At 33.6% G+C, this 21,601-nt stretch overlaps 2 protein-coding genes across 2 annotated transcripts; both read right to left on the minus strand.

Annotated features, from left to right (window-relative positions):
• Positions 1 to 187: 187 nt before the first annotated feature.
• Positions 188 to 10,473, minus strand: LOC123655374 (putative defense protein 3). Its single transcript, XM_045591186.1, has 3 exons — positions 10,275 to 10,473; positions 4,693 to 4,903; positions 188 to 369 (listed from the first exon to the last, which is right to left on the minus strand). The coding sequence occupies exons 1-3, from the start codon at positions 10,471 to 10,473 to the stop codon at positions 279 to 281; spliced, it is 501 nt and encodes a 166-aa protein (XP_045447142.1). The 3' UTR covers positions 188 to 278.
• A 290-nt stretch (positions 10,474 to 10,763) lies between these two features.
• LOC123654866 lies at positions 10,764 to 21,405 on the minus strand. Its single transcript, XM_045590728.1, has 11 exons — positions 21,400 to 21,405; positions 21,143 to 21,283; positions 20,434 to 20,637; positions 19,120 to 19,291; positions 18,447 to 18,464; positions 17,955 to 18,071; positions 15,349 to 15,608; positions 13,207 to 13,411; positions 12,742 to 12,949; positions 11,874 to 12,054; positions 10,764 to 11,669 (listed from the first exon to the last, which is right to left on the minus strand). The coding sequence occupies exons 1-11, from the start codon at positions 21,403 to 21,405 to the stop codon at positions 10,866 to 10,868; spliced, it is 2,316 nt and encodes a 771-aa protein (XP_045446684.1). The 3' UTR covers positions 10,764 to 10,865.
• Between the last annotated feature and the right edge of the window lie 196 nt (positions 21,406 to 21,601).

Here is a 21,601-nt window from a genome sequence, read left to right on the forward strand (position 1 = left end):
GGTGGCCAGTGCAAGCTTATAAAAATAAATATGAACTTGAGTACCTATAAGTAGAGTGTAAAACTAGCAGTAGGAAATGAAGATATTTTTTTTTTTTTTTTACCAAATGGCCAATATGCAAAACGTGTAAAAGGCTTAAACAATTTTTTACAAGATAGTTTTCGATAAATCTTGTAAAGTTTTTACACTTGGTGATCTTGAAATTCCTCATTTAGTGTAAGTGACCATAAAATAAGTAAAAAATATTTAAATTTATATAAATAAATTGTATTCAGATGTTATATTAGAACTTGTAAAGCGACCGGATCTTGCGGTGCCTCTGCTATAAGATTCGCCCAAAAGGTTCCATAATTCTTCAAAACTGTGCCTCTGAAATAAATTATACTATTTATAAACATACACACATCTCGACTGTCGAAAGATGGCTGAAATAAATCATCCATAAATTACGTCACACAAATTCCACGATTTTTCGATGCCCTCCCTTGTCCTGCCGGCCTAGCATGCATACAACGAGATATCTCTTGACGAGAGAGAGAGATAATGTCTACATCGAGTATTTTCTCGATTACCCTAACATGCGCACTACGAGAGACAAAATTCTCTTCCGAAGACTTCGCCTTGTCGAGTAGAGAAACATTATCAACCATAATCACAACTGAATATCATTCTTATTTCTTATGTCGTAAAGTTGAATTTACAAGGTTATTGACCAATCGTGCCAAACCGGGATGAGCCAACGTTTGTATAATTTCAAACGAGTGACACATGTTTTATTTAACAATGTTCTCGGCCTTTTGGCTAAGATAAAAAGTGTATATCTAATTTAAAAAATCTAATATGGAAAATAAAACGGCGTAAGTAAATGAATTTAATTATATATATAAAACAATATGCTCCTGTTGTGCTTTATATCTTGTCGCACATTAGATAATTGTAATTCTATCACGCATTGTTTTTTTTTTTTTTAATTTTTAAAATTTTTTGAATTTTTGAATTTTTTTTTTTGATTATTGATTTTACTTTTATTCTATTTAATTTTATTTTTAGTTATTGATTTTTTTAATATAATTTTGTTTTGTTTTTTAACCGACTTCCAAAAAAGGAGGAGGTTCTCAATTCGACTGTATTTTTTTTTTTTTTTTTTTTTTATGTATGTTACATCAGAACTTTTGACCAGGTAGACCGATTTCGACAAATTTTGTTTTAATCGAAAGGTGGTGTGTGCCGATTGGTCCCATTTAAATTTATTTGAGATCTAACAACTACTTTTCGAATTATATCTAATAATGCGTTTTTACTTGACGCTTTTTTCGTCGACCTACGTTGTATTATACCACATAACTTTCTACTGAGTGTACCGATTTTGATAATTCTTTTTTTGTTGGAAAGGGGATATACCTAGTTTGGTACCATGATAAGGAATCAGGATCTGATGATGGGATCCCAGAGAAATCGAGGGAAACTCTTGAAAATCCGCAATAACTTTTTACTGGGTACACTGATTTTGATCTTTTTTGTATAAATCAAAAGCTAATACTTGTCATGTCGTCCGTTTTAAATATGATTGAGATATAATGAGCAATTTTTGAGTAATCTTTGATGACACGTATTTACATGACGATGTTAAGACGACTGTGGTCATGTTCAATACTTTGCCACAACGCCATCTATCAAAATTTAATGAAATTACTTCGTTCACTATCGATCAAATTACAATATTCCACTAGACTAGAGAGTAGCAGTTTATTCGTTATAAATATATTTGAGCTTTTAATTTTTGAGTTATCGCTAATACTGGGTATTTACTTGGCTATTTTACGTCGACCAACGTTATATTAACCTCATTACTATTTTACTGGGTGGACCGATATCGATGATTCTTTTTTTAATCGATAGGTGGTGCTTGTCATGTGGTCCCATTTAAATATAATTGAGATTTGACTCGAACTTTTTGAGCTATATCTGATATGGCGTATTTACTTGACTGTTTTTGGAGTTTTCTCTTTAAGAATCGATTTTCATTTAAGGCCCCGGAATGAAAAAATTGGACAGTAAAATCTACTGAACATTCGTACAGGTCATTCGACCTTGTTAGAGATGGCGTTCAGACGTTTTCTAATAACGCAATTAGGTTCCGATAGATGGCGTTATTGCATTCATTTATTTACAATTTGATATAGTAATAATATATTTCTTAGACTAGTAAGCCTTTTTATGCCTATTTAGATCGGAGCTGTGTGAAAACATGAACATTACATATTTTTAATAAAAAAGACACAAACCGTAATTCAATATAAATCCGCTTCAACTAAAAAACCCGCCGTAATAAGCGATGTCAGCGCTTCGCGCGAATCGACGACGGGCCTTTTATGAAATTTCTGCCTACAATCGCTAACAAAATGTTAGAAATAACAGTAGAACATTATAATTATAATTCTACAATTTTATAATGTCGCGTTATATGAAATACGAACAAAGTATTACTATTTTTTCGTCGATCTACGTTGTATTACTCTTCGATGTAATTGAAGTCGGTTTTTTTTTCGTTTGCGAGCAAACACAATTATTATTCTGAATGTTGTCTTGTCTTGTTGTACTAACCCAATATGGACTTATACTTTGGTCTGAAATAAAGTATTATTATTATTTAGAATAAGAAGCAACAGGGCGCAAATACGTTTTTTGTGTCATTATATGGCACACTTCACTCGACTTTTCGCATTTCCCGCTCTTCGTATACCGAAATTATATAATTATAATAGGGAAACGCCATGGTATACAAAAAATAGGCACCCGGTTTTATTTATTTTTTATTTATCGTCTTTCTCGTCAATAATATTGAAAACGAGAAGTTTCTCTTCCTAAAACGACAAAATTCGACAAAATTACGATGTCATGTTAGCTTCCGTAGAGATAAATATCACAGATCACTAAAATTTAATGATTATCTCTTCTATTGACGTAACGAGAAGAGTATCGCGTGCACGCATGTTAGCTACTGTAGACATAGAGAGATAATACGAGAAAAGGGGTAGAAAAAATTTTGTCGTGGCGCGCATGCTAGGCCTGCTGGTCACAGATGATCATATTTACGAGACCCCGGCCCCTACCTAGTTAAAAATTAATTATGTGTATATATATATATATAAATATATATATATATATATTAGTACATCTGGATTTGGGACAGTAATCGAATATCTAACCCTAATGCCAGCTGAGCGAAAGGCAAGATTACTTTTTTATATAACTAGGTCGCCAAACAACAGTAAGGCTCACCTGATGTTAACGATTATGTATTTTGTGTGTTAGCGATTACCGTAGCTTATAGACGTTTACAATACCAGAAGCATCGCAAGCGCGTTGCCAACCCTAACACCAATTCCCCTTAAGAGCTGATTCCCTTACTCACCAACAGGAACACAAGACTGCTTGAGAGCAATATCATTTAGCTGTGTTCTACTGTAAGGTCGGGGTACTACCCCGGTGGGCTACTGCATATTTTAAGCAGAACGTTTCCTGCTGTGCCCTATGTAGACTATACCGAAGGATCAGTCAATAAAGAAATCCGCCTTTGTAATGATAATTTCTAAATTTGAAATTAAGATCAAAAAATTTAAGTACTAAATACGTATTTGTATAAACATTCGTTCTTGAAAATAGAAATGCATACAGATAATTATTAATCATTATATTTATTGGACACAGCCATGGATAATTTAAATGAGTGCTAGCAAAGTTATGAAATCCATCACACAGTTTGACAAGATATAAATCAGCCAGCAGTAATTACTAACACGATTTCCGTTCAAACAGAACAATTTTATCTAAAGGTCTCAATGATACCACTACTCACATGTTACACAAGACGTGATATGGGTCGAAGTGAAAGGTGTAGTAGTAGTAAGGAAACGGGTTAACGAAATCATATTTTTCTTGTTTTATCAATATGAACTTTATAAAATAGTGCTATTTCAAATATTCAAAACATTTTCCTTATTATTTTCAAATATCGTTAAGATAAAAATGTTGAAATGTAGAGATCAGTATCCCTCCAAATGATAATAGCTACTTTCTTATTTAGAAAGAAAGCGTATAGTCTAGGCTTAATTCAACAAAAATACTCTTATATTTACACACGTATTATTATTACACAAACTATACTGAACTAAAACCTTTAAAGTACCTGAGCGTGTTCGTAAGCAGGTGAGTTAGCGCAAAATACCGATAAGTAAGTTTTGCAAATGATATGGGATCATTTTTATCTGTGTTAACAGAACCTTTGTCTGATGCAGCAAATTTATTAGTTAATATAATATTACATCATCAATGATTCTTTCTTAGATATAGTGGGAATTAGGGTATGATGGGGCTGGCATGTCTGTGTAGACAAAAGTCCCTAAAAAGAAAAGAATTAAAAAAAAAGTTTCGCAAATTTCAAATAAAGAAATATAAGCATTATTGTAAGCTGACATTGATGCACTTCACGATTCAGCCTGTAACGTCTCACTGCTGGGCATAGGCCTTTTTCTCCGTATAGGAGAAGGGAAGCCCACCACACTGCTCCATACACTTACGCGTACAACATTTATAAAGTATAAAAATATTTTACTGCTATTTTCTATCAATTTTGTACTAAACTATCTTTGTATATTACACAAAATCAAATTACAAGATTTTTGGACTTACGTGAAATACACGCGGCCATGTGAATTATGAGGCGCGTTCCAGACAAGTGTTGCTCTAATCTTCTCCTTAGGGTCAGCGTGAGTGATGGCCGAACATTCCGGAAGCAACGTAGTATTCGGTGTTTCTTCCCAGGAGCCGAGCCATTTGTCCGTTTCAACCGACCGCGCTTGGATAAAGAAACCCTTGAAAGGCTCTGCACCTTCAATGGTCACTAGATATATAGAAAAAAAAAAAAACATAATAATTTATTATAGTAATATGTTATTCTTTCTAATAATTAATTAGCTGTGCTAAAAAACACTGCAGCCGCTCTGGTGCAGTGGTGCGTGTACGTGCGTGGCACCTAAACACCGGCAGCCGCGGATTCAATCTAAGCTCGGGATGGATATTTGTATTTGTACAAACTTTCCGGTTCTCCCGGAGCACCCCTCTTATGGATCTTATGCACGATCTTAGCACGTTAAGCTGTCGTTCCAGTTTGTTATCATATACACCTGATAACGATCGCTTCTCATACTAGAGACTACACCTGCCAACCCGCAGTGGAACAGCATGGTGGATTAAGCTCCGATCCTTCTACATAAAGAAAAAAGTCTATGCCTAACAGTGATATTACAGGCTCAAAATAATAGAAAATAGATTTTTTTTTTATTTATTTATTATCATACGATAATATATATTACAACATATTTATATAATACAATGTATTACAACATATTTATATATTTTTTGTAATTATCTAGAATTTTCCGAGCAATGTCATAGAGTTGAAAAATCTCGATCTGTTTGTATTAGTCGAACCGGTCCAGTGAACGGAAACCATAGGTGTGTGTATGACCTACAAAATTATCACTCTAAATCAACTTTGTGATTGAATGGAATACTTTTTAACCGAATTGAAAAAAGGTACCTAACCTTGTAAATTTTCAGTGGGTTTATCGATTTTGATGGTTTTTTAATCGAAAGCTGGGGCTTGTCATGTGGTCATGTGTTGTCATTAAGATTTTATCGAGATCTGACGAGTACTTTTTGAATTATCCTAAATAATGCATAATTACATGAATATTTTTTCATCCACCTATGTTGTATTACGTGTCGAAGTTGGTTTTTTGTTCGTTTGCGAGTAAAACGTGATTATAATTCCACCATATCAATTCTGATAATACGTATCGATAAGCGTTTTATGTATAAAAAAATTCAATCTCGTAAATATTTGATAGGCAATTAGTCGACCGCAAAAACCGGTCTGGTGTAGTGGTGGTGTGACATGTACACGCCTAAACATCGACGGTTTGCGGGTTCGATTCCCACTCGGGATGGATATTTGTATTATATGCAATATAAATTGCATCTCTGTCCTTGTGGGTCTACCCATCGTGCCTCGGAGAGCACGTTAAGCTGTCGGTACCGGTTATTATCATAGACACTTGAAATTGATAGTTACTCATAGAAGGGGGAATATATCTGCCAAAAGTGAAACATCTAAACAATTAAAGTAAAATTGGTTTATACTACAAATAAATAAAATTGGAGTGTCTGTTTGTAATATTAAAATAACCGCTTTTTACTAAATGCATATGGAAGTATGCACGGTACCTATAATATAAACCAAAATAACATTTTATTACAATTTTTGTCTATCTGTCTATCTGTTTGTTCCGGATAATCTCTGAAACGGCTGGACCGATTTTGAAGGGTCTTTCACTAGCCGATAGCTGATGTAGTAAGGAGTAACTAATGCAACTTTTATGAACTGAACAATAATTTTTTTGTTTAATTCCACGAGGACGAAGTTGCCGGCACAGCTAGTTTGAAATAAAACTCCAAAAATATTGCACTGTAAACCTCCTTCTGATATTTTATTGTAATAAAAATTTATCTTAACCTTGAGATAGCAATTATTATTAAGTGGATTAAAAAACGTACCGTTATTATAGAAACGTGATCTATGCAAAATGTTAACTCTTTTATAAATAGATGAAGAATTACATTAATCTTTCATAATGACGAGTTACAAAACCATGACCCGCCGAAACTCGCTCGGCGCTAACTAAAAACAATTTCGTAATCAGCACTGCATCTGTACAAGATCTACAACGTTACATTGTATGCAAAATTTATTGCGTTATGAGAAAAAAATATGGTGAAAAGCGAGTCAAACTATGTACCGAGGTTCTTGTACCATTATAATGGCATACCTAGTAGATAAATAAAGTAAATAAAAAATAAAGTAATCAATACATAATTATAATGAAAATGTAACGGGTCGCTGTAACCATTTAAGATATATGAGAAAAAGCTAATCTGTTTTAGGTGTGGTTTTACTAATATATTTTGGCATGTTTAGCTTAACATTTAGTGTTTGTTTCATGTCAATCGGTTCATAAATAAAAAAGTAATGCCAATTTAAAGAATCCCGTTGAAATTGTAAAGTCATAATTCTACGCGGACGAAGTCGCGAGTACGGCTAGTTTATAAATTAATACATTTAACATACACACACGATCGTTTCTAAGTATGCAACTTTATAGGTAGATATAGCTTAAATTTTTTTGACAAATTTACATATAAATAATACACAGTCCACGAACAAAACCCTTGAATCCACAAATAATGGAGAAGAAAGCGGGGTTAGTGCAAACTGCGCAAACGGTCCAACAATAAAAATATAATAATGTCAAACATGCAAACTTATTTCATAATTATACACGACTACTCTAATCTGTTTAGTTTACTACTACTACTAACTACTACTACTAACTACAGTGTAGTTAGTAAATAAGTGTAAATATAATAAAAATAATTATTATGTAAAAATATAAAAAAGCAATATGTAGAATAGTCTAGATCTGTGGACTCGCGTCGACTTTTAGAAATTTTAAAGACTAGTTATTAAGGCTTCTGGATTCTAAAATTGCGGTGAAGTACCGATGCATGTTAAAAAATAATAATAATAATATATGGAATAACAAAAGCACGGGCATAATAAGCCTGTGGATATATTACATAATAAAAAAAAAAAATCTGTTTAGTTTTTGGAAATTTTTAACAATATTCCTCAGTGATTTTAAAATTAAAATATTAATGTCCTAAAATGTGTAATTTTTTAACCAACTTCAAATAAGGAGGAGGTTACCCAATTCGATCGTATACATATTTTTTAGATGTACGTTCGGGGATATGTCTTCGTCATTTATGAACCGATTTTGATGATTCTTTTTTTTGTTAGAAAGGAGATATCCCAAGCGTGGTACCATTATAAGGAAACCAGGATCTGATGATGGAATCCCAGAGAAATCGAGGAAAACCCTCAAAAATCGTAGTGACGATTAATTCGTTTGTTGTTTTCGTCTACTTACCTTGTATTAGTTGTCGATGTAATTGAAGTCGGTTTTTTTGGTTTGCGAGCAAACACAATTATCTTAAGATGAGAAATCATTTTTAAATATACGACTTAAAATAATCAATAAAATAATAAATAAGTAGGTATACGCTAAATTGCAAGAGTATGGGGGTTTTTCGTTCGGACGAACGAAACCCTAAAAACTATGAACTAATTAAAATTGTGTAAACATTTTGCACATAGCTATTAAAATTTGTATTAATTTCAAAGAACATTCTACTACTTTTGATGCTGTTATATTGAGATATTGTAAATATCTATATATAAATAAATAAACGCCTCACACTCAACGGTTAATACAAATTTATGTCGTGTGCGGGGATTAAACCCATAAACGGTTCTGTAGCTGTTATGTTCCACGTGAAAAAAAAATCCAAGCCCATTTTTAATTTGATTGTGTGAATAGACGAGGTACGAGGTAAGACTATATACGAGTATGTAAATAGTAATAAAAAACAAGAAAAAAAATCTCGGTTGGCCCATGCACATTTTTTTACTCACGCTCATATGAGTTTAAAGACACAATATTTTAGTTGTATATAGACATATAATTGTGTTTGCAGGCAAACGAAAAAAAAACCGACTTCAATTACATCGACAAGTAATACAACGTAGATCGACGAAAAAATAGTCAAGTAACTACGCGTTATCAAAGATTACTCAAAAAGTAGTTATCAGATCTCGATAAAATTTATATGTGACCACATGATAAACATCAGCTTTCGATTAAATTAAAATTTATCAAAATCGGTACACCCAGTAAAAAGTTATTGCGGATTTCCGAGAGTTTCCCTCGATTTCTCTGGGACCCCATCATCAGATCCTGGCTTCCTTATCATGGTACCAAACTAAGGATATCCCCTTTCTAATAAAAAAAAAATTATCAAAATCGGTACGTCCAGTAGAAAGTTATGCGGTATAATACAACGTAGGTCGACGAAAAAAGCGTCAAGTAAAAACGCATTATTAGATATAACTCGAAAAGTAGTTGTTAAATCTCAAATAAATTTAAATGGGACCAATTGGCACACACCACCTTTCGATTAAAACAAAATTTGTCGAAATCGGTCTACCCGGTCAAAAGTTCTTATGTAACATACATAAAAAAAAAAAAAAAATACAGTCGAATTGAGAACCTCCTCCTTTTTTGGAAGTCGGTTAAAAACACTAAAATCTGTAAAAACGTTCAAGTTACAGATGACCGATCATTAATAAGAATTATTTACATATGTTTGATAAACCTCTTCCTAGGCAAACGGTAAAAATAAATGCAATGATCTAATAGATGAAGTTCACGCTACTTGTATTCGGTTCAAGCATACCAAGCACAAGAAAAATGTTTTAAAAAATAATTATTATTTTGCATTTTTGCTTATATAATATTTAGTAAAAAGAGAAATAACATTTATTTAAAATTATTTTGGAATTTGATGTACACACAAAATATTTGTAGTATATAACGAACTTAGTACAATGATAGTAGTGCGTACTTTTATATGATATTGCTTGTGAAAAAACTTCACCTATCCACTGCTGGTCTTGGTACTTTAGCACCAATTTATTTTTGAACGCCTTAATACTGTAATAAGTATGAATAGAAATTGTAAGTAAAATATACCTATTTAATTAATTTCATAGATTAAGGCATAGTTAAAGTTAGTTAATAGTGAAATAATTTCATAGATTTAAGCATGCTGTGACACCTTCATAGGTTGTACAACTACTTTATTTGTTATTTAGTGTTAGTATTAGATATAAGATTTGCTGTATTAGCTACTGGCTGTCCATAAATAAATAAATAAATAAATAAACTTCGATTTTTTAAGGAGACCATTTCGAATTTAATCTGCAGTACAATGCATTGTGACGTTATAATTATTTATTTATGACGACGTGTTAGCGCAGCGGTAATAGCACTGGCTGTTGCTCTGGCGGTCGCGGGTTCGATTCCCGCTCACCACAGACATTTGTATCGACCATATAGATGTTAGTCGTGGTCTGGGCGTTGTGTTTGTGTATTGTGTGTATTTCCGGACCCTCAACACAGGAGAAAATCCTACTGGGGGATCCGTTGTGTGAAACGTTTATTAGTTTATTATTATTTGAAATATCATGAAAGTACTGTTAAGTTGCGACAGATGTTTCGGTCCATTTAATTATTATTGAATTATTAACGAACCTGAAATCCTTGAATTTGGTCCATAATTAGAAGATGAAGCCACTATTCTATAAGGTAATGAGGATAGCGGTTGTGTGCGATGTTGTCCATGATTCGGTTGATTCGCTCGACTCTTAACACAAGCGTCCACCGGGGCACCGTCGGGGAAACTTTCAACACCCCAACAAATGAACAAAATTAAAACAAATTTCGCGAACATTCTGGAATTAATTCCTACTTAATTTTTTTTTTTGGTAATCTTCAGTCAGAGATCCGACATAAACTGCGCGTACGCAACAGTTTACGCTCACTTTTGTAACCCAACTTGGAAAGGGTCTAGTATTAGAACAAGTCGTTCAATTAACTTTTAAACATGTGACTGCTTAGATTGCGACATATTTGGCAAAAAATGTTGCAAATATTATTTAGCGTACACTTAAGATTTTCAAGGGGATTTAGTTATAGTATTAAGTCAGAAAATATTTAGGGAGGAATAAAAATAAGTGGTCATATCTGAATATTATATTAATAAAATTACGTTTAGTATATAAAACAAATTTGTAATCTAAAGTAAGTCAGCGAAGAATAAAGACTACAAAATAAATCTACTATTTAGGGATCTAAAAATACAATTTTCTCCCCATCAGGTCTATTAGGTAACAGAAGTTCAGGGTTCAGCTTAACATCTTCGTTCCTATTTGTAACTATATATTGCATTATTTCATCTAGCATTGTTTTATCGTCAGAATTTTTTAATTCTATATCTGTAACTATTTCTGGTACGGTCCTATCGACCTCTGTTGATGCATTTGCATTATCGTTATCAGAATTGACTTCAATCGGACTCTTATAGCCATTTACTTCAGACAAAGATATATTTTCTTGTTGTTTTTGATCTACTGATGCATCTCCGTCGTTTACCAATGGTATCACAGTTTTATCTTTATTCAGTACGTCGGATGTGTCAATTGAATTATTGTATACACTTTCAGGTGGTGACGCAAATTTAAGCCAATCTGGACATCCTATAGAAATACTAGATGCATTTGTAAAGCCATAATATTCTTCTACTTTAGAGTTTCTAGGCATATACCCCGAGTCATTATCAGACCGTTCCAAGTAATCGTAGCCTTCATTTACAATACCATTATCAATAGTTTCATACACAGGTTCTAGTATTTCTGCTAATCTTTCGCTTGCTTGTATAGAAATTATTTCAGCGACGTGTAATTTGGGTGTTATTGTTGAATATCTGTTCTTCATGTAGTCTGTGTTTTGGGAATGAAGACCGGTGCTGTATGTATGTCTTCGATCTGATTGAGGATCGACACTATTTCTGGGATAGTTTGAGCCTCTTATATGCGAAACTACTACGTTCTCTGTCTTCTTATACGTCGCTTTTATAAGTGCGTGGACCTTAAAAGATAAAATGATATATGATTTATAGATTTCAAATTTAATTACGATACTTGTACTAAAAATTATATAAATTTATAACAAATATAAAATAAAGCGAATTGCATTAAATATTTAAGTTTAATTAGTGTTATAAAAACATTTTGCACATAGTCTCAATATAAAATCTAAAATGTTTACAAGAATATATTTTGATAATACTACCTCTTTATTAGCGTAGCAGTAGAGTAAAGAGACGAGCAACCCCTGCAAGCCCTCTATCGTGTAAGCTACAAAGTAATACACCTGCTCGTACAAGCAATTTGTCGTGTTCGGTCTGATCGCAGTGAAGATGAACTGAGTCCCGAATAGCGGCATAAGGAATAACGTTGCTTTTGCCGTGCTCCTATAAAAGATAAAAAAGTTCAGTAACATAAAAAACACAGATACTCGTACTAGTCCGTTAGCGTAGTTTGCAGTGACTGGTATCTGCTTCGTAGGTTGTGGGTTCGATTACCGCTCCTAGTCCAAGTGTAATATGTATTTACTATGTATATGTCGAAGAGGTGTATGTTTGTTTATTAAAAATATATGTAGCTACAATAGTCGGCTGTTACCTATAATTCAAACATTAAATTACTTATCTTAGAAACAGCCGCGTGTGTATGTTAAGGTTTCATAAAAAAAACTAAATTACCGGTTTTTGATATCAGATGGCTTGTTATAGAATAAAATAAAAACTTAAGTACTGGTTAGAATTTTTTTTAAAAGGAATCATCAAAATCACTCAGAGAAAAGTTATGGGGTAGCACACATAAAAATACAACCCCATTGAGATCATCCTCCGTTTTTGAAGTAGGTTAAAACCGTTTTTTTTTTTAATAACTAATATGGTATTTATCTGTGTTGAAAAACGTAATCGGTCCACATCACTAATACCTACTTAGTTTGGGGTATTTTTTAATTTGGCTTGCACTGATGATCTCATGATATATGAAACTGGCTGATCCTGAGTCAAATCACAATGTTATTTTAGAGCTCCCTATTTTATGTAATTTATAAATAAAAATGTCTTTAAAGTTCTTATACTTACAATTGGTTAGCGTTTTCCGAGTTCCGAAGTTTTGTGAGTAAAACTCTTAACACATCGATGAATAATATTGTATTTAGAACTAAGATAAATATCCGTGGACCGTCTAGTATCCACTGTATATGCTCTACTGTATACACCACCCAGCAGGAATGGTCGTTGTGTAGACCCATTACTGTTGCCCATGCAACAACGGGGACTATGGCGATAACTGAATGTAACAGAAAAAAAACATGTTTTAAAAGTGACATACCCTTTTTAGATTATGCTCAAAATATGGGTTATACAAGGGACTATTTTTGAACCGTTTTTTTATATACGTTATTAAACAATTATATATTATAATTTTGCTGAGATTATATATTGGTGATATTTTACTTATAATTTATAAAGATGGAGGGAATTTTTATTAATACAATTCTATTTAAATCCAACAGAAATTAATTAATCAATATGTTCTCTACCAACCTGCTCCAATTCCATATAGCAATGACACATTTAACTTCTGTCTGAAAACTGCTACTATCAGTCTGTGCAAATAAATTCCCTCTACTAACATGCACACAAACACTGCGTTACCAGCAACACGCTCCGCCACTGCTAGAACTCTACAAGCTATGCTGTGGACAGACATTGCGGTGTCATCTATGCTGGTTAACTCGTCTATGTAGATCTGAAATTTTGTATAAAAATATCCTATTTTAATCGATCGATTGATATCGATGACGGTTATGGTGTAGTGGTGCGTTAGTGGCCTAAACATTGGCGGTCTCGGTCTTAATTCGCGCTCGTACATAATTCTATTGTAAATATTTGTTTCCGGTATTGATAACTGTCATTGTTCGTTTAGCTATCGTGCCTCAGGGAGTACAAAACCTAATAGCAATCGTTACACTTAGTAGAGAATGTGTCCGCTAAACCGTAGTGGGCAGCGTGGTGGATTTAGATGGAGCATGAGGCACGTGTCCAGTAGTGGCATGTTACAAGCTAAATCAATCAAACATTCAATCAAGTTTTGATGTTAGATACGTTTTGAATGATGAAAATTTAAATACATCAAGCAATTAATGAAGCTTCTGACTAAAAGCTGCCCATCCATCACTTCTTTTAAATCGAAGAGGCCTTTAAATATTTTTGAAATACTCGAAGTTGGTAATTAGAATGTCATGATGCATTTCTAGACAATAACTAGAGTTTTTATAATAATGAAGTTATCGGCAACAATTTTATGTTTTTAGTGACGAAATTGGGAGATAAATAGATTTTAATTCAAAATACAGTATTTTCTTCTGGTTTTTTGCAGGTTTTGGTGGCTAATAAAATACATAATAATGGCTTTATCTGCAAGGAACAAGGTTACGTAGACTTTCCTAATAAAACTATACGTGTAGCAGTTATTAATAGTTTAACAAATTTTAGAAGGAAGTATCATTCATTCCCTAATATAAAATATTCACTCTATTATGAGTATAAGGTAATAAACTTACTAATTGTTCATTATTAGAGGTGACATATGAGATCAAGTTATCGTAATCGACTTATTAAGATAAATATATATTATCTAATTAAACATTCATACATATTTTTTTGTTCTTATTTAGAAACGACGTTATTTAAGTGTAACTATCGCAGATCATTTATAATTAGGTAATTCATGCACTGAGCACTTTTAACCCTATACAATTTTAATATCTAGTCTTCTAATACTTTACTTACTACTGAGCATAGTAAAACTGTAATGATTAAATTAAAAAAAATCAAGTGTTTATAATAGTACTTAGTATTCATTGTGTAAATGTCACAGGGATCTTTTCTTTTTAACCGACTTCCAAAAAAGGAGGAGGTTCTCAATTCGACTGTATTTTTTTTTATGTAAGTTACATCAGAACTTTTGACCGTGTGGACCGATTTCGACAATTTTTTTTAAAGGTGGTGTGTGTCAATTGGTCCCATTTAAATTTATTTGAGATCTAACAACTACTTTTCGAGTTATATCTAATAATGCGTTTTTACTTGACGCTTTTTTCGTCGACCTAGGAACCTTGGAAAGAAGATATCCCTAGTTTAGTACCATGATAAGGAAACCAAGATCTGATGATGGGATCCCAGAGAAATCGAGGGAGACTCTTGAAAATCTGCAATAACTTTTTACTGGGTATACCGATTTTGATAATTCTTTTTTGTTGGAAAGAAGATATCCCTAGTTTAGTACCACGATAAGGAAACCAGGATCTGATGATGGGATCCCAGAGAAATCGAGGGAAACTCATGAAAATCCGCAATAATTTTTTACTGGGTGTACCGATTTTAATAATTTTTAATTTAATCGAAAGCTAATGTTTATCATGTGGTCACATATAAATTTTATCGAGATCTGATAACTACTTTTTGAGTAATCTTTGATAACGCATAGTTACTTGACTATTTTTTCGTCGATCTACGTTGTATTACTCGTCAATGTAATTGAAGTCGGTTTTTTTTTCGTTTGCGAGCAAACACAACTATGATGAGAAGTAAGCTTAAAGTTTAATTTCCTGAAATGGTTTCTAAGGTGATGATCAATTACACTTCTATCGGTACATTTGGATTAATGTCAAACTATATCCTCACCTCAGTTCTACTGACTATGACGAGGATATTCCTCACAGCGATAGCGATGAGCAGGTTCCTGTGTAAAGCTACGCGAATGACGCGCAGCCGCTTGTAGATGAAGAATATAAAGATGGCGGGAAGACACGAGGCGCTGGAGAACGCCAGCATGGCGACGTGGTAGCCGTAGCGGCCGACGAGCCGCGGCGTGACGCTGCACGAGCCGTACTCCGTGCGCTGCTCCCACGTGCCGTTCGAGTAGCACTCCTTTGTGCTGTAATCTAGGCGGTTAATTCAATAAATAAATATTAGAACGAAATTCCTTACGGCAGGCAGAAAAAAATGTGATACTATTTTTTATTATTATTATTATTACAGCCTATACAGTCCACTGCTGGACATAGGCCTCCACAAGTTTACGCCAAAAATAACGTGTACTCATGTGTTTTGCCCATAGTCACCACGCTGGGAGGCGGGTTGGTGACCGCAGTACTGGCTTTGTCGCACCGAAGACGCTGCTGCCCGTCTTCGGCCTGTGTATTTCAAAGCCAGCAGTTGGATGGTTATCCCGCCATCGGTCGGTTTCTTAAGTTCCGAGGTGGTTGTGGAACCTTGTTATCCCTTAGTCGCCTCTTACGACACCCACGGGAAGAGAGGGGGTGGCTAAATTCTTTAGTGCCGTAGCCACACAGCACTAACTACTAAACCGTAAGAAAAATATATAACGGAAGTGACGTAATATCAGTCACACGACTGTATAATATGACGTTTGTAAAACTAAAATATTACTAGTAAACTTTTTTTTAAAATTATTTATGTAATTTTATACTGTCGACAAATATAAATAAGAACACATGTTTTTTTATTTCGCTTTAAATTCAATAAATCAATAAATATCAATAACATACACACATGGTCGCAACTTTACTGTTCTAGTCAAAGCGAACTTTTCACTCTACACTCAAGTTAATTTAGTTCAAGCGACAAAAAATTCGGATGCTGGGAATGTTTTATACGAACGTACCGTATCAGAAGTAAAAATAAGAAACTACATATACAGTACCTACATATAAATGTATCATCGTATTATGTGCCCGACTAGAAAAAAGGTCAGGCTCAACCAGATCATGTATCTGGACCGGATCAGGATAGAATAAGGCATGCCAGGTCCGGCAAGCTCTATCAGGACCAGGTCTGGTCCAGACAAAGATAGCCTGATGTAAAATATAATCTAGTATGGTAAGGCATACTGGATCAGGACCCGGTCCGGTCCAGATCAGGATAGCCTGATGTAAAATATAATCAAGTATGGTAAGGCATACTGGATCAGGTCCCGGTTCGGTCCAGATCAGGATAGCCTGATGTAAAATATATCAAGTATAGTAAGGCATACTGGATCAGGACCCGGTCCGGTCCGGATCAGGATAGTCTGAAAGAAATTACGTGAACTGAGCCTAAATCGCGCTATTAAAGTTTTTAAGCGAACTTAGTATATATACAGTTATCAGGACAGTCTAGCAGGGAGTCCATTTCTACACTGTGGAGCACTCGTAAGTAATAGAAAATAGTTAATTAATAGTTACTTAGTAGAAGTTAATAAATAAAATTTAATTAATAATAATAATTAATTAATAACATAAAAATAAATAAAAATAATTAATATTTAAATTAAAAACATAAATATATAATACACTGGAAAAAATAAACGGAAATAAATATCATAATAATTATGTTGAGTAACATATTTATAATATCAATTTACTTCTTTTTTTTATTAAACAATTTTTTGAACAATATACATTCGTGTTTTTTAAAAGGACCGAACCGGCTGATCAGGATGAGATAAGATTTCCTGATCTGGACCCGATCAGGAAATTTCATCTCATCCTGATCAGGTCCAGACCAATCATCTGCGTTACATGCCTTATCTAATCCAGATCAGGCACGCCTGGTCCGGTCCTTCTCAGGAAGACGAAAAAATTTCTACTCGGGTGGTTTACGTCGGCTAATAATATTTTTGTTATGCCTATAGCTACATTTTTTTCGATGAACATACATATACATAATACATGTCGCTTCAGCCTGTAATATCCCAACTACTAGGCATAGGCCTCTTTCAACATGTTGGAGAAGGATTAGAGCTTAATCCACCACGCTGCTCCAATGCGTGTTGGCGGATATATTCCCTACTACGAGTAACGATCGCTATCAGGTGTACATGATAACAACCGCGACCGACGGCTTAACGTGCTCTCCGTGGCACAGTGGGGAGACCCACAAGGACTGCACAAACACTGTAACTGTGCACTGACTGTGTGTACTGACTGTAATAATACATGTATAAATAATTAAATATATTACACCAAAACACTGAGTGAGAATCGAACCCACAGCCCCCAGAGCAGAAAGCTGGGTCGATACAATCGGCCTAGTCGAGCTAAAAAAGAAATAAATATAAGCATTTTAAGTATTTTTATGAGCTGCATTGTTCTAGGACTTGTGTTGTGGTAGTTTTTTTTACTTGCTTTTATATTATGTTCAATTATATCCATGAATCTTAAAACGAAGCGAAACTTTGAACCCTAGAATTTATTTCTACCTTAATCTACCTAATAAAAAGATCTTACGATAACAGGAAGGCCCGGAGTTTGAGTAGGCAAACTCTGGGCACACATTTTCAGCAATGGTGCCATTTTGTGCAGCACCCCAACAGGACCAGGCGTCGAATGTTGGTACGCAGTGACCTAAAAATTTTATATTCTTCATATGATAGTTGTCTGTAGTCTCGTGGGGCATCCACGAGAATTGAAGGTTTGGTCTATATTGGCATGTACTTATTTTTCTAGTTTAAGCGATCTATTCACTCTACTCTTAAGTTACTTTGGGTCAAGCAACAGGAAGTTCGGGTGCTGGGAATGTTTTATAGGTAAGTTCGCATCAGAAGTACGAATGAGAAAGTTTTTGTGGTCATGTCATAGATTGTATGACGACGAAATATATAGTACCTACGTATATATGTATGGTCGTATAATAAGGTTTTCCTCAGCTGATTTACAAGATTTCCATATCAATTGTGTCATATATAGGTATATTAACTTATAACGTAACTTATAACATACACACATGGTCGTCTGTTCCTATGGTAAGCAATTTAATGCTTGTGTCATAGGTAACAGCCGACTGTTATAGCTATATTTTTTTTTCAATAAATATACATAGAAATATATAAATACAAATACCCAGACTCAGGCGAGAACGGAACAAGCAACCCGCAGAGCAGTAAAGAGGGCCACTACAAATTGCCCCAACGGGGTAGTCGAAATATATTATTTATATACTTACAAGCATCCGACCGCGATATCATAAACAAACGATATGGCGCTCATTAATAAAGTAACTAATGATAACAAACAATTTGACTAGGCTGAAGACACATTATAGGATAGTACAGATAGCCTTAGACACTCGTGCCTGATAACAATCGTAACCTATTCATAAGTCGCCCATTATTTCCTGCCCATTGTGTTTAGATACTGTTTAACGTCATCAGCATTTCTTATTCTAATTGGTCGATGCTTAAGATCTATTTCGATTTTATCATTTGCGGCACGTTAGAAACCAATTCATTATTTTGATTTCATTACATTTCTTTTCAATGAGCCAAAATCAACGATGATAGCAGGCAGTAGACAACTATTAAATATATATATATTGTATTCCATTGGTATGTCTCCTACTTATCCGAATAATTATTACCGATTAAAAGAATAAAAAATGTAGCTCATTATTCACCATTGGCATCCATATTTCCATCCATAAAGTGACTACAACAGTCACTAGCTGCATAATAACAGTTTTCCCATCGTCTTTGAGCTGATGGTATTAATGCTTTACGTACTGTTACTGCAACCTCTTCGAAACTGGGATCAAACGGATAGCAACCGCAGGTGCCATCCTCTTTAACCTAAAATCAAAGGTTTTTAAAAATAATGAGAATATTATAAACCTATGTACTTTGCATTCTACGCCCATGCCTGTGCACAATTTTTTAACCTCTATTTCACTAAAGGTGTAATTTTCAATAATATTGAAAAAGTGTTTGTTTATTCTTAGTTGAAGCTCAAATATCAATTCTGTGGTCATACAAATATTTATAATACCTTCTGCCTCACAAGAGTGCAACAAAATATATAATAGTAGTTTATTCAAGTAGCCTTCAGAAACACTTTTGAATTGTCATTTTACAAATTAAAATTATATTACTTTTAGTTAATTAATAATTACCGTCGATTCGGAATGTGATGAATGATTATGCAGAAAAGAATCGGCCAGACAAAAATACTTATAGATTTTTATTTATAGAGATTTTTATTTGTTTATTCGTTTTATATGATTTAGCTCTAAACACGTATTCGTATTTTAAGACAAAACCTCCTAAGTACCATAAATACTAATGAATGGGTTGCGGGTCGAGATTAGTGATTGCAATCCAGAAAAACGGATCCAGTAATCCGGCGGAAAAACGGTAGAGGTTCCCTATGGAAAAAATCTCATATACCTCATAAAAACATGGACAAATGCAGACCAAATTCTCATAGACCTCATAATCTCTCATGACTCGGCATGAGAATTTGCTCAGCATTTGTCCTTGCTTTTATGAGGTTTATGAGATATTTTCCATAGGGTCATACTTCTTTTGACGCGTTAGGGAAAATGATGAAAAATAAGTTTTTAGGATGCGCGCGCACACCGTCACAAAACAACTGAGACCCTGAAGTTAGCTAGTCAACGATGAGGAAGTTAGCGACCTGAAGTTAGCTAGCCAATGAAGTAGTATATTACTTATTATACTTATTACTACTTTTTATTCAGAAGACATTGACGCTACTAATAAAGTGTAGGTACTTAATTTAACGTCTTAAATCTAAAATATAGCATACAATTTGAGATTTCAGTAATAATGTTTTTAAAATAATTTTACTATGAGATACATATTATATTAGACACTTCAGACTCACACTCATTTATATCTATTCTTACTATACAATATATCAGTCATATAACTAACTATTTTGATAATTAACATAAAAAAAAATAGATACTAACAACTTCCAAGCATGGTGCGAGCATATTCCTATAGACACACGCTGCGTTCAAATTAATAGGGTTTGTACCCCCCACGTAAAGAAAGTCTGGAGTGTAGAAAAGGCATCCCCTTCCCGCGACCCATCTAAAAACCTGCTCATGGTACCAAATATTGCGGTAATTGCAAGCCTTTCCGGCATCCGTCGATATTGGATTTGGCGGTTCCTGGCAAAATAAAACACAAAAAAATTACAATAGGTGTAATACTTTTTTTTTTAAACTTTACTGCTAACTTAATTTTGTAATTGTTCATTTGAAGAATCTGGTTCTTTTCATAACAGTTTTTTTTTATTTTCTAAATGAGGGATTTTTATATTCGATTCGAAAAATTTAATTTCTTATATTTTTTATTTACAATTAGGTTGGAAAACAAGCGTACTGCTGACCTGATGGTAAGCCATTACCGCAAGTAAAAAAAAAAACCGCCGGATTCGTATGTTGTATCTACTATTTAGGCAATAAAGTTTTGAGGATCCTGAATAATTTCTCTACGAAAAATAATTTAATAAAAATAATAATTTTTCACGATAAATGCAACCAGAAATACTTGTTTTAAAAAAATAAATCTGTGATGACTCCAATTAATATACTTTGTATAGATTAAATATTTTTTTCCTCACATCTGATGGTCTTTTCTTAACTTCTACATGCATATATATGTATAAAATACCTCGCATATGTAAATGTCAGGTTTTTCACAGTTAAGTTGTCCATTTGCGTGATGAGCCACGCGAGGATTACGCTGGTATGGATTCCACTCATTCGAATCAAAGTTTGCAGGGCAAAAACTATCTTTAAAATAGCACTCGACCTGTTAAAGAAATATCATTTTAATATTATTCAAAATATATAATAATGCAAATATATAATATTGCGAAGAAAACATTTTTTCTATTGCATGTAACATTTATTAATCATAATAAATACGGTCATTTTGTTTGTTAAATTATTGCTCAGTTGTAAAAATTTCTTCATCCATAAACAAAATTTTTCTGTGACCTCTCTTTGCGTACCGCTTAAGTAGTTGTTTTGATTTTACCACCCTATCTTTTTTAAATTATTATTTAAGTACTGCTAAGTACTGCTGCGTCTCTTATAGGCTGCAATTTCTAAGTAATCTTTTAAAATA

This window comes from Melitaea cinxia, chromosome 7 (assembly GCF_905220565.1).
Source record: "Melitaea cinxia chromosome 7, ilMelCinx1.1, whole genome shotgun sequence".
Taxonomy (NCBI): domain Eukaryota; kingdom Metazoa; phylum Arthropoda; class Insecta; order Lepidoptera; family Nymphalidae; genus Melitaea; species Melitaea cinxia.